This window comes from Cornus florida, unplaced genomic scaffold, assembly GCF_030987335.1.
Source record: "Cornus florida cultivar Cherokee Brave unplaced genomic scaffold, ASM3098733v1 CherokeeBrave_3.0.0_Hap2_Chr01, whole genome shotgun sequence".
Taxonomy (NCBI): Eukaryota; Viridiplantae; Streptophyta; class Magnoliopsida; order Cornales; family Cornaceae; genus Cornus; species Cornus florida.
In genome coordinates, this window is record NW_026775571.1 from 57575573 (window position 1) to 57590611 (window position 15039).

Here is a 15039-nt window from a genome sequence, read left to right on the forward strand (position 1 = left end):
TCATGCACCTCGCCTCTTCTTTCTTCTCTTCTCAGGTTTTACTCTTATTTTCCTGGATTTCTTAGCTCCACTCACTTCTCCACTCGAAACAGATGATTCCTCACAAGTGACTTTATCACGAAATTTTGATCCAAGTAAAACTAGGTTCTCTGTATAAGTATATAAATCAAATGCGTCCCCATGAACGTCCACATCTGTAGTAGATCCAAGAATAGGAATATGCGTTGCTAGTTTGATTTCGGGATCATAAGCGACCAGATACCCAAATCTTGTCCCAGATAGAACTCCGCCTTTCCCTGTAAACCCAACTAAACAATTGATTGATTCTCCACTCACATCAATATTGAATAGATTAGTCCAAGACTCCGACATGCCATACTCCTTCATCACCCATATGCAACAAGTACCTTTGTCCCAACGACCAACAATCAGAGAGAGTGATTCTCGAAACTCAGCAACCCGAACATTTCCTCCCTTGTCATAAAAAATGCAACCAGGCGCCATGATCTCGCCAAATTCCTCATCACCCATGTGGAACGACACGATCAAGTGTTGGAGATTGTTCATGCTTTTCCGATCGTAAGCAAGCCAATGTGCAGCCCCCTTCAGATAAGCCTGGGGAGAGCGGTCGTAGATGGTATGTGGAGGACCCAAATGGGTGATGTTCCGCCATGTGCCTGTGCTCAGACTGAAAATGTCAACCTCGGGAAGAGTTCGAAATCGAATGTCTGGGAGTAAGTCAGCATACACAATCCTGACAACTTTGTAGTCATTAGTCGGGGAATCAAAGCCAAATCCGATGCTGTGAAATAAAGCACCGTGTGTTTGAAAGGTGACGCGCAATGGCGGAAGCGTCATCAGATTCTGAATCGACGGATTCCATAGATAAAGCTTCTCCTGATAATAGTGGAGATCATCGGAAAGGCATAGTACCCCATTGCAGCAACCTATAATCCTGAAGTTATCTTCCCCGTGGCCGTTCCGTGGAAGCTTATCAGCAACTGTATAATCATCGAACATTTGGTGGTTGTTGTTGGCAAGAGATGATCGCTTGAGGTGTAGGGTTTGTGACCAAAGAGCACCATGATTTGCAGACACAAGCGCACCGGATGAGGGTTTTGAGGGGTAGTCTAGTGAGGACGTCGGTGAACACATCACGAGGCAGGAAATCTGACATTTTCTTCCGATTTGTCGCTTGAAAGAAACAGAAATGGATGGACGAACAAACCCTAACTTCTTGTGGGGGCGAAGTTTCTAGGTTTAACCTTTCAAAAAAAGAAAAGAAGTATCTAGGTTTAGTGAAGAATAATAAAACACCCAAGCATAAAGGCCACCAAAATTTTTTATTTCTTTTTATATATTTTGCTACTTTCCTTAAAAAACAATATATATATATATATATATATATATATATATATATATATATATATATTTCATTATATATTTTGTATGTTGTGTTTATAAATGCATGTTCTTAAATTATTTTGTAAGTGAGGAAAAAATAATATATAAGTTTGAGAGTTATAAAAGTTGAGGGTTATAAAAGTTGTGTGTGTTCTTCTTCTTCGAAGTGCCTCCTACAAATTGGTATCAGAGTCTAAATGATTTTATGAATTTGAAAGTAAGAGTGGTGGAGGGATTTTGAAGCATGAAGCAAAATAATATTTGGCTCGTGAAAAATCAATTCAAAGAAGATTCAAGGAGGAGATTTTGGCACCGAAAAAGGAAAAAAAAAAAAAAAAAACCTAGTTCTCTCGAATTATGAATATTGGAGCAATGTAATTTCCGTTTATCTTACAGAATGGGATTTATGGCTTGGTGTCATAAAAATCTAAAAAGCATGTGATTTTTTTGTACAATATTTCTCAAGTGATACAACATGGGTGAACATGGAAACATTGTTTAATTCAAGTGAGCAAGTTAACAGTAAATTCACGAAGCCTGAAAATTTTCAAGTCAAGGTTAAGAACCTTATTAGAGATCAACATCTTAGTTCTGGTTAAGAAAAAAATAGACTCATGCAAAAGTCAAGATGCAGAGTCTGCACAGCAAAGGAGATTGCATGCAAAGAATATTTTTGCATTTGAAAGCATTGGAAATTTGATGTATTTAACAGTTACAAGGTCGGATATCATGTTTGCGCTTAATTTTGTCAAGCGGTACATGTAGAAACCATTTTCAAAACACTAAGACGCTGATAAAAGAATTTTGGGGTATGTAAAAGATACCATATCCGAAGATCAATTGGCAGATTTATTCAGGGAAGTCTAATAGTGGAAATATTTTCAAAACAAAGCTTGCAAAATTGGGAAGAAAAGTAAATTTGATTTACGGGAGGCATTATTGGAAAACTAAACCAAATTTGGTTGGGAACATCAAAAGTGTGGAATAGATGAATCAACTTATTGGGTGATGAAAAACTTGTCTAAAAATTAGTGTCTTATTTATTATCTTGTATTTTGTATCTACTTTTTAGATTTATGCATGTATTGGTGCCTATAAATACATGTTCTTGAATTATTTTGTAAGCAAGAAATGAGAAGAAATAATATATCAAGTTTGAGAGTTATAAAAGTTGTTTGTTTTGCCATTTTATCCATATAATTATAAATAAATCAATAATAATTTGTAGTTTAAAGTTATATGTTTGTTATTTTATTTTATTTTTTTAACTTTGTACTCCGTATTATTTTTTAACTAACCCATCCATAATATGTTTTAAATTTCATTGAATTCTATTCTATTTATAAAAAATATATAATTACAAATCATCCCGTCATATCCTAAAAATGTCTAAAACATATTTATGTCATGTCCCCGTCTTATCCGGTCGAAAAATAAAATATTTACTATTCAGAATATTTCTTACCATATGTGACACGTGTTCGAGTCGCGTATTCGATAAGTGTCTGGAGTGTCAATACATCCACAACATCTTAAGAGATACTTCTTAAATTATACCCGTGTATGTGGTGTCCTTGTATCTGATACGACAACTTAAGGGAAGTATGTGTACTTCCTAAATTATAACCGCGTTTCCGTCAGCATTTTCTCAATAGCTGGGAAAGAAAGTTCAATCTTACCGCCCACTTGAAGGCGTTTGATCCTTGCCCGGGTGGCCATGACAACAACTTAACAGAAATATTTGTGCTTCCTAGATTACACCCCAGCAAAAGGTACTAATTTTTTTCATATATTATATTACCCCCTTAAAAATCTTATTTCCTTGTTACATTCCAACTAATAGGAGAGACCTAATAGCCTGTTGCCGGCCTAAAGAATGAACTCCTATTTCCTATGGTTATCTAACATTATTCCATCATTATTATTTATTTTATTATTATTTTTTTTTTTGGGAAAGTTAAATTTTGCTGACCAAAATTATAAAATATTGTATTAAAATGACCTTAAATTTAAAGTTAATGTCTTACATGCTCTTCTACCATAGCCCTACGTTCTCGTCTTCACCAAAAGTTATTTTTCATGGAACTTGCAGAGAGCTCAACCTCCCTAGTAAATAAACTAGCACCATCAAATAAAACCAGCATGGATTGAAAGTTGAAACCAGCATAGATTGAAACCTAACAAAGTAAAATATTAATTCAATTGTTTACTCCAAGACTCTGATTTGCCATACTCATTCATCACCCATATCAAACAAGTACAACTTTGGCCCGAAAGACCAACAATCACACAGAGTGATTCTTGAAACTTGGCAACAGGAACATTTTCTTTAGTTTTGGCTAAAAATGCTACCGGACACGCTGATCTCGCCAAAAACCTCATCACCCATGTGGAATGACACGATCAAGTGGGATAATTTGTTCCTGTTTTTCCGATCGCAAGCAAGCCAATGTGCAGCCCCGTTCAGATAAGTTTGTGGAGTCCCCCCACAGATGGTATGCGGGAGACCCAAATGGCTGATGTTCCGCCATGTGCCTGTGTTGAGACTAAAAATTTCAATCTCCGGTGGAGTCCGAAAACTGCCAATACCAGGGGGTTCCTCGAGATGCACAATCCTGACGAACCTTGTAGTCATCAGTCCAGGAATTGAACCCGAAACCGATGCTATGCATATAATGACCGTGTGATCGAATGGTAACCTGAAACTATTCATCCAAATGGGGAGCTGGACAATCATCAGGGAGGGCTCGTCTCCCCGATTGGATGAGCCCGGATGAATAGTTTCAGGAGCTGAATCATTTCTCTTGTACCATCAAGGTTAAAAAAACATCAAAATGTTCTGTGGCTAGCATAATCTCTAATCATGCTGAGGTATTTCTTCTACTACTATATATACAGACACACCTGCAATAGTGCAATGTAGTGTCAGGGACAAATCCTCAGATTGGTAAATTCAGAGCATTTGCTGACCTTGATAAATACTGGAAAACAAATATAACTCTTTCAAAAACCGGATATTTTCTTAGTACATGCTAAGCAAATGGGCATAAAAATGAAAAGACCTGTGCTCAGCTGCAAGCAATGAGTTCATCCCTCAAAGCTTCAAACAAATTAAGTATGATCCGCGATAGAGATTTCTTTTCTGGCATGCGGTTGATCACACGTGGTCTAACAAGTCCACCATGCAAAAACAAGAACAAAAAATTAAGAGAAATCAAGATTCACAGGCCTAGCCTAATCTCTCTCTGGAGGTCTGTAAAAGAGGTAGCAAATTACTTTATCTAGGGTTTGTTCCTAGCTCTTCCAAGCTTCTAATGTACAAATATATATATATATATATGCAAGGCACAAGAAATCTAGGAAATCCAATCGAAGACTCCTCACTAGATCCATCACTGTAATGCAGAAATCATCTTCCATCTGCAACAAATGAAATAGAAACTATATATAGTTGTAAATCGGATTTAAACGTTTCTATCAATTTTCCTCAATTTTTCTTTTCTATAAACGGTAGAAATTTAAGGCTTCGTTGAGATGAATTGGAATTTTTTTTTTTTTTTTTTTTTTTTTTCAGGATATTATATCGAATTCCTCATATGGATCAGATTGCTCTGCTACAATGTTTCTTGTAATATGTTCTGCCCTGTCAGGAATATTGAAGATTGTATTCTATGATACAAAATCATATAAATTACAATTCACCTAGGGGAAAAAAAGCTCAATTAATCTTTCATTTGTGAGGGGAAAAAAATGTTTTCCTTTTCCTTTTTCAGCAACTGAGCAGAGCAGAAATGAAAATTAAATTAAAAGAAAGTAGGTTATTCATTTTCAAATGGAAATCAAGATAGTCATTTATCTGCTAAACAGAATAGCATTCTTAGGCAGCTTAAAGTAACAATAAAATGAATAAAAATAGTTCAAACTCACTTGTCTAAGATAATTTTGAGGACTCATGTCACTTCTTTTGTTGGGTTTTATAGAACATGAGAACCTGTTTCTTCCTATTCTGGTCCACTGAAAACTCAGTAGGCACTTCTTCTTCAAACTGACTTGTCATATGTATGCTTCCCCTACACAATATGGACATTTAATTAAAACAATCAAAACCAATATACCATAGTTAGATTGAAACTAAAAAAATTAAATGCAAGGTAATGAGTATCAGCACATACATATAACTAACTTGGTCATATTGGCACCAAAATCAACTACTTCTACCATTCAACAAAACCAATTAGAATGAACATTATTCAACCATAAGAGGATCAGCACATACATATAAATTGACTGAACAGAGAACAAAAAATTGACCCCAAAACAAGAGTTCTTTATGGAATTTTTATTGTACTAACAATTTACTGTTATCTTTGGTTATAGTAATCCTTGCAATGGTATTCAAGGAAAAAAAAAAAAAAAAAAAGAGTAAACAGAATCAACATCACATAACAAGAGAACATAGCAGGACCATAAAATTATAGAGTGACACTGTTGAAAGCATTTGAGCAAAAGTGTATAATTGTTCTTATACTGTTTGTACTAACTATGGGCAAATAACCCAAGTGGGAACGGGGGCAATCCAGAGAAGAGGTTGTAGAAGCAAACTCATATCACAAAATCAAACTTTAGATAGAGCCCCCAACCAATTCAAAAAAAAAAAAAAAGTAGTAAAACAATAACCCAATATTATAGCATCAAGCTTGAAAATCCAAGCAAAATCAGGATGGTAAAACATCATTACAGAATCAAGCTTCTCGACAAGAACAAAGAACAGAGAAAATCCGTCACACATAATCAGAGACTAATATTAACAGCACCATGAGAGAAGGGACCGTCGGAGAACCTCACTGACCTATTCAGCAAACTTTGCCCCGGGTTTCATAAACTCAAAATTCACCAAATAAAATTAAGGAAACACTATTCTTTAGCACCTGATCAGCAAAACTATGGAGGAGGTTTTGCTTAATGTTTCCCCCAAAAGTAGGTTTCTCTTAATGAATTTCATCATTCAATCCTTTGTTATGTTCAGCAAAATGAAGAAAGCAAACTAATTTTTCAGAATATATGTTTTATTATGACTGGGGAACAGCTTTACTGTGCTAATTATATCAAATCATGTGTAATTGAAGTTTATGTGCTTAAAATTAGATAAGTGTTGAAAGTAAATGATCAACCCAAAAGATCAAGTACATTAAAAAGGGAACTAAATTATGTTAAAGAATTGATCAAAGAGAAATTTATTTAAAAACTAAAGGAAGTCAACATGCAATTTATAGAAAAAAGATTGCAAAATAGCTTAGATTGAAACTTTAGTCTTGGAGATTCCAAAGCGAAGCAGCATCAATGATAGATCAACAAAATTTTTAACTAAATACATTTGTTTACCCAAGATAATCAGACTTTGGGAATGAGATATACCTACCACTGTTTATAAATTAAATTTTTATATAAAAGAAATATCACACAATTGTAAGGACTTAATCACAACAATTATTCCACAAACACTTCAGGAAAATATCAAATTTCTCATGAGAAACAATTTCATGCAGCACAGGCAGACCCTTGACAGAAAAATAATGCTAACTAGATATCATTTTCTGCTTGTTTGATATCATCATTTAGCTCCATGACAATAGACCACCTAAATAGAACCTTAACTAGCTAATATGCTCGCAAAAATAATGTTTAAGCAGAGTTGAGGTGGTTAGTACAATGACACCACCAAAAAATAAAAATAAAAACTATGAATTCTTCTCTCAATCAATGTTATCCAACCATGAATTTTTACATTGTAAGCCCTACATCATAATCGTAAAAAGAATTTGCCACGTAGACAAATAGACAGCAAGAACGAAGAGAAAACAAAAGTTGGGATTTCAAGAACCAAGAATAGATTAGATTGATGCACCTGTTTTCTACACTGCTGGAATGCCTTCGCAATCTAACAAGCTCCGAGGTGCAGCCTGTTCACCATGTCCTTGAAACTCAAAAATTGTACAGCAGAATATAGGCAAGGTATATATATTAATACCATCAAACATCAAGTCATATGGGTTCCACTATTAATTAAATGAGTGTACGAACAAAACAAGGTCTAGCATCTGAGAATACCATCAAGAAACACATCATATCAAAGACGTTATTAACTCAAATGAAAGGACATAAAATGTGTCTATGACATACTGAAAGGGAAAAGGCAAAAAAAAAAAAAAAAAACAAAGAAGCATGAAAATATATAGATATATACATACATATATATAGCTGTTTAATTACTGTATTCATCAAATGCATAAAAATTTTGAGCTCAAATTAGAATACTAAAACCACGAAGTCAGGTATGAGCAGTTCTAGAAGTGGGCTTCACACAGGCATGAAAACTAATTGATTTTTATTTGTGAGAATGAGATGGTTAATGATTTTATCAACAAATTTTTATGAAGCCAACGTAGGATATTAGAATAAATCATCGCAAAAAAGAACATGCCTTAGCAGATCATTAAAGTTACTTCCTGGATAAGTTGGCAAAACCAACCAAGCACGGTACCTTCCCCAAGAATTTTTTTTTTTTTTTTTTCATGAATTTAAAGAAATTATCTGACTCTATGTAGAACCAATTTAGTACTCCAAAGAGAACAGCACAAATTCATGGACTAGAATTTCCAGATTTGTTTTGCACTGCTTATATGAGCTAGATCTCCTCTAAAGTTTTGCCATCCAATAGGGATGAGTAAAGTAAAAACTAGAGTTACAATTAGAGAAGGCAAAAAGAAATGCTTGAAACTTAAACAGGGTAATAAGTGGCATGAAGACCATACATTGTGTTTTAGTCTCATCCTATCAAGGCAAAGGAAGAACAGAATAATGAGGTGTAAACAGCATTGCTATTGGAATACAATTCAAGTTAAGTCTTTTCACCGATTAGAGGTGCAAATCCTACTGTGGCACATGGCCCATAAGTAGCAAACAATTGACCGATTCATGAACAACTCAGCCTCAACTATGTAAGAGCTCTATTTGTTTTAGTTAGCCGTTAGCACAGTGCACCAGCATAATTTACTCAACATTTTCGACCTCATTAAGTAAGAGAACCAACTATGAATAAACCTTGCTTGACTCATTAAACTCACAAGAATGTTGATAAACGGATAATCATAAGCAGACTCATTAAGACTAGCGACCATGGCTCATTTATTGAGCTCAAGTTTGAACTCGAGATTGGCTAGCAAGTGAAACGAGCCAACCTTAAACTCGGCTAGCATTATACCAGCCAAAAGGAAAACTAGCTATGATTTTCTACAAAATATTACCAACTAGTGACTTTTAAATGTTTGGCACAACATCCAGTAACTCGGCCTAAAGAAGCTTCTCATAACAACTTAATTTATATAATATAATGTGGCTCGTATCCCAAAGAAAATTAGAAGATACAATGGCAGAAAAGAAATAAGCAATAATGGACGACAAATAATTTCAGCATAACATCTAAAGCCATATCAAGCCCAAATGCTCCAAGAGTTCAAAAGCAATGAGTGAGTTAACTTTTTCCCATTGAAAGTTCACATCAAGCGCATATGTTCCAAGACTTTACAAGCTTCATGACTGAGTTAAATATTGCCCACAAAAAGTTTTAAACCACATCAGTAAACAATTTATGTATCTAAAAGTAACAAAAGAATATAGGGAAAGAGTTCACTATGCCACTTCTACTCTTTCAACAGTTCTACACCTTCTGTCCTCATTTAAATTTCCACCCTGATCACAGTGCAGAAAGAACATTCCTTGCACACCAGGCATGAAAATATTTCACGATTAACAATAATTTAACTCCTCAAGATATGAATATGCAACACTAACTGAACAAAAAAATTCAAGCTTATGCTACCTACTATGGAAATGATGACATGTAGGTTAATTAAATGCTAGGTTGGGCTTTTGCATTCACATGCAGCCACAACAGAACTTAGCAATAGCAAATATAAGATTTAAAAGTAAGTAAACATCTTGCCTCTTCTTTCCTTTCTTCTTTGGTTTTGCTCTTATTTTCCTGGATTTCTTAGCTCCAATAGCTTCTCTGTGCAAAACAGGTGATTCCTCACAAGCGAATGTATCACGAAATTTTGCACTAAATAAAACTAGGATCTCAGTATAAGCATCCGCATAAAACGAATCCTTAAACAATGGATGTCTAGATCCAAGGATATGAAGATGCGTTACACATCTGGCTTCTGGATCATAAGCTACCACATACCCAGCCTCTGTCCCAAATAGAACTTCGCCTTCCCTTGTAAAGCCAACTACACAATAAAATACATAACTTTTCCATAGCATCACAAAAAGTTTCACCAAAAGAAGGAAATTTGATTCACGATTTTGTTTTCTGCTTGGTTGATATCACCATTTTGCTCCATAACAATAGAGCACCCAAATAGAACCTTACCTAGCTAATTAGTTCACAGAAATATGTTTTAAGCAGAGTTGAGGTGATTAGTAAAACCACTCACACGCACAAAAAAGGAAGAAAAGAGGGGGGAAAATGTCTCTGAATTCTTCTCTCGATGAATGTTATCGAACTTGATAACATAATTCATTAGTCTCAATAGTTCCCATGAATTTTAACATTGTAAGCCTTGCTTCATCCATGTAAAAATAAAATAATTGCCACATGTAGTTGAATAGACTGCAAGAAAGGAGAGAAAACAAAGTATAGGATTTCATGAATCAACAATATATAAGATTGATGCATTTGTTGTTCTACACTGAACGAATTCCTTCACAAGCTAGCAACTTGGGAGGTGCAGCCTGTTAACAATGTCCTTGGAACAAGAAATTATGACTCGGAAGATAGGCAAGGTACATATATTAATACCATCAAACTTGATATGGGTTCCGCTATCAACTAGATTAGCATTCCTAAGCAAACAGGTCTAGCACCTGAGAATACTATAAAGAAACACATCATATCAAAGATGTTATTCAATTCAAATAACAGGAATATGTCTGACAAACCGAAAGGAAAAAGGAAGAAGAAAAAATGAAGCATGAAAAGAAGACACTTTATTGCATCTATCAATGAAGCTATTAGCTGATTAATTACTGTTTTCATCAAATGCATCACTTACCACCAACGGGCTGTAGCCCAGTGGTACTTCCTCGCTCTCCAAAGAAGAAGGTTGAGGGTTCAATTTCCCATGGGGGCATGTGGGTGTGAGTTTCTTGCCATGAAAAATAATAAAAAATCAAATCCATCATTTTCTTTTTAGCTCAAATTAGAAGACTAAGAGCACAATAGTAGGAGCAGTTCTAAAAGTGGAATTCACACAGACATGAAAACTAGTTTATTTTTATTTATGAAAACGAGATTGTTGAATTATATACTAATCAATAAACTTTTATGAAGCCGATAAAGGATATTAAACAAATCATCACAATAAAATGAACCTGCCCTGGCAGATCATTAAATGTTATTTCCTTAATAAGTTGGCAAAAACCAACCAAGTCTGGCTGCCGGCCCCAAGAATAAATATTTTTCCCTGAATTTCAAATAATCATCCAACCCTATTTCTCCAAATAGAATAGAACCAAACTTAGTACTCCAAAGAGAACAGAACAAATTCATGGGCTATTTATAGCAGCCAGATTATTTTCTAGTTGACTAGAAATCCCAGACATGCTTTGCACTTCTTATATGAGCTAGATTCCCTCTAATGTTTTCCCTTCCAATAGGATATAAGAGTAAAGTAAAAACTAGAGCTACAAATAGAGAAGGCAAAAAGAAATGGCTGAAACTTAAACATGGTAATAAGTGGCCTGAAGGTCATACATTGTGTTGTAGTCTCATCACATCGTCGGGAAGAACAGAATAATGAGGAGTGAATAGCACAGCTCTTGGAATATCATTCAAGTTCATTAATTAACTCAATGTGGATGATGATAGTCTTTTCACCAATTAGAGGTACAAATCCAACTACGCAGTGGCACATGGCCAATAAGTGACCAACTCATGAACAGCACAGGCTCAACTACATAAGAGTCTATCTGTGTAAGTTAGCAATCACGCCAGCATAATTTAAGACTAGTGACCAACAGGTCAGTAGCCTAGCGGTACCAAGCCCCTACCTCTCAAAGAGAGGTCAGGGGTTCGAGTCTCAATGGAAGCATGTGTGTGTGAGTACCCAACTAGGAAAAAATTTAAGACTAGTGAACATAGTTCATTTATTGAGCTCAAGTTTGAACTCGAGATTGACTAGCAAACAAAACAAGGCAACCTTAATGTCGGTAGTATTATCAGAGCCAAAAGGAAAACTAGCTATGATTTCCTACAAAATATTACCTACTAGTGGCCTCTAAATGCTTGGCACGATATCCACCAACGCAACCTATAGAAGCTCCTCTTGACAACTTAATCCATATAATATAATGTGGCTTGTACCCCAATACAAAATTTAGAAGATACAGTGGCATAAAAAAATAAGCAATAGTGGATAACAGATACTTTCAGCATAACATCTAAATCCATATCAAGTCCAAATGCTCCAAGAGTTCAAAAGCATCATGAGTGAGTCAACTTTTTCCTATGAAAGTTCACATCAAGCCCAAATGCTTTAAGAGTTCAAAAGCATCAGGTAAACTTTTGTACCGTAGGCCAAATAAAAGTAACAAAAAACAGGTAAAGAGTTCATTATGCCACTTCTATTCTTTCAACAGTTCTACAGTGTCTCGGGCTTCCTCGTTTTGACTTTCCACCCTGATCACAGTCCTGAAAGAAAATTCATTGCATATCAGGCACAAACCGACATCAAGATCAACAATAATTGTAACTCCTCAAAGAGAATATGAAACAGCAATTGACAAAAAGCAATAATAATAATCTCACACTACCGTACTAGGGCAATGATGACATAGAGGTTACTTAAATGCTAGGTTAAGCTTTTACATTCACATGTAGCAAAAACAGAACTTAACAATAGCAAATATAAAATGTATTAAGTAAAATTATGCATCTTGCCTGTTCTTTACCTTTCTTTTTTGTTTGGTCTGCTTTTCTTTTCTTTCTCCTACTCAGCTTCTCCATGCAAAACAGGGACTCCTTACAAGTGACTGTATCATGAAATTTTCCTCTTAAAAAAACTAGGCTCTCAGTATAAGCATCTGCATAACATAAGTCCCCAAGCCATGATTTTGTAGGTCCGCGAATATGAAGATCCATTACTCGTTCAGCTTCGGGATCATAAGCTACAAGATACCCAGCCTGTGTCCCAAATATAACTTCACCTTTCCTTGTAAAGCCAATTACACTATTGAATAATCCTTCACTCATATCAATATTGAATTTTTTAGTCCAAGACTCTGATATCCCATACTCGTTCATCACCCATATGCAACAACATGTATTGCCCCAATTACAAACATCAATCAGAGAGAGTGATTCTTGAAACTTAGCAACACGAACATTTACCATCCCGTACCCATGAAAAATGCTACTGGGCACCATGATCTCGCCAAAAATCTCATCGCCCATGTGGAATGACATGATCAAGTGTAAGAATTTGTTCGCCATATCGCAAGCAAGCCAATGTGCAGCCCCGTTCAGATAAGCATGCGGAGGCCGATCGTAGATTGTATACGGAAGAGCCAAATGGCTGATGTTCCGCCATGTGCCTGAGCTAAGACTGAAAATGTCAACCTCCGGAGGAATTCGATAACCGTCTCGTGAATCGTCTTTGATATACACAATGCTGACAACCTTGTAGTCACGAGTCACAGAATCGAAGCCAAATTCGATAGAATGCATAAAAGGAATGTGTGAGGTGACCCGTAATGGCGGAAGAGCCATCGTCTTCCGAATCGATGGATTCCATAGATAAAGCTCCACTCTGTACCTGAAATCATTAAAAAGGCACACGAGCCCATTGCAGCTACCGATTATCCTCAAATCAGGGTCGGTGTGAGTCTTCAGTGGAAGATCAAGCTCTGCATAGTCACAGAACGTTTCGTTTTCGCAACTTAGTAGTGAGTAATGCACTTCTTCGGCATCATCACCAGAGCGGCTTTGAATTAGCAGAAGGTTGGTGGCAAGAGATGATCGATTGAGGTGTGTGGTGATGAAACTAGGGTTTATTACCAAATTGTACCACGATTTGCAGACACAAGCACACCGGAGGAGGGTTTTGCTCGGTAGTCTGCTGAGGACGTCGGGCAACAAATCATGAGGTAAGAAATCCGACATTTTCTTCTTATTCGTCGCTAACAAAGTAGTGCTCTCTACTTAAGTAAGCCCTAGCACCGTTTTAGTTAACAACCGTTACAATCAACATCTCTATTTTGCAAGACCCGATTTAGACAGACATACATACACAGTGTATATATATATATATATATATATATATATATATTATTAGTACTGGCTATGGCCTTGTAAATTGAGAGGTGCAGTGGGGCCAGTCGCGCACCTAACAGTGTAGTGTGTTAGGTACCTATGATGAGGAAATGGAACCCTATTTTGACTACCTTCTGGTTTACAAAAACCAATGGAGTGGATTTGAGGGTTTAATAATACGGACAATGTTCGTCTCCGGTGCAGGTGAGGAGAGGTCCTGTATAAAATTTAGTTGGGTTGGCTCAACCTAATTCAGTTTCAATTCAATCTCAATCTGAAATAGGGTTGGGTTGGACCAACTCGAATTATACCTCCACATAAGTTATGATCGTAATTGGGAACGATTATTTTTGGACGGGTTGGATCGGTTTGACTGGTTGAGTTTTTTTTTAAAAAAAAAAACAAAAAAAAAAATTTCTTTTCTCGAAAATATATATATATATATATATATATATGATTATATTATTATTAAAAAACAAAATATTTTTAGGGTAAATCATTTTAGCTTCCCCAATTGCCCGCATCTCTATTCTTGTTCCCGACTCTGAACTTCCCCCGCCCCCCCCCCCCCTTTTCTCTCTCTGTAACTGCAAACTACAAAATCTACAAGAATCATAAGTTCAAAACCCATATATTTCAGTTTATCTATCTGTCTACAAGAATCAAAAGTTCAAAACCCATATCTTTCAATTTCCATCACCCGTTGTTCCAGTTCTAGTTCGCCGTTCGCAAGCTTTAGCCGCTGTCTCTCAACTCTCAAGCTTGCCCCACTCTCTCTCTACAACTGCTAACTTGTATGTATGGGTTTTGTTTTAATTTTTGGAAGTCACGGCGGTGGCGGCAGCGACAGAAGCGGAAGGACGATGGCGGCGATGGATCAACTTTCTAGTTTGATCCCGCTTAAGATTGGAAACTTGAAACTCTTGTGGATGCTAGATCTATCAACTTGGCCGGCAGTGGAGGCAGAAGGGACGGCGGCAACAGCAGAGGCAGAAGGGACGGCGGCCTCGGCGGCGGAGGGGACGGCGGCAAAGAGAGAAAGATAAAGAGAAAAAAGAGATAGAGGAGAAATTTTTTTAAAATATATATATATTTTTATTTTGGATTGGATTGGGTTCGGGTTGAGCCCGAGCCCAACCCAAACATGAGCCCGATTTATGAATTTAAAGTCCAAATTTCAAAAAATTTGGGTTGGACTGGGTTAGCCCGCCCAAGTTACAACCCTAGAATTTAGTGGTTGTTCAATCTTCATCACTGAATTC

At 36.2% G+C, this 15039-nt stretch overlaps 2 protein-coding genes across 2 annotated transcripts; both read right to left on the bottom strand.

Moving 5' to 3' along the window:
• LOC132272820 (F-box protein At3g07870-like) lies at window positions 1-1155 on the bottom strand. The gene has a single exon (XM_059773905.1). The coding sequence runs from the start codon at window positions 1153-1155 to the stop codon at window positions 1-3; it is 1155 nt and encodes a 384-aa protein (XP_059629888.1).
• Window positions 1156-7981: 6826 nt separating this feature from the next.
• On the bottom strand, window positions 7982-13735 carry LOC132297933 (F-box protein CPR1-like). The gene is made up of 2 exons (XM_059794946.1): window positions 12418-13735; window positions 7982-12157 (listed from the first exon to the last, which is right to left on the bottom strand). Exons 1-2 carry the CDS (start codon window positions 13625-13627, stop codon window positions 12150-12152), a joined length of 1218 nt encoding a protein of 405 aa, XP_059650929.1. The 5' UTR covers window positions 13628-13735; the 3' UTR covers window positions 7982-12149.
• Between the last annotated feature and the right edge of the window lie 1304 nt (window positions 13736-15039).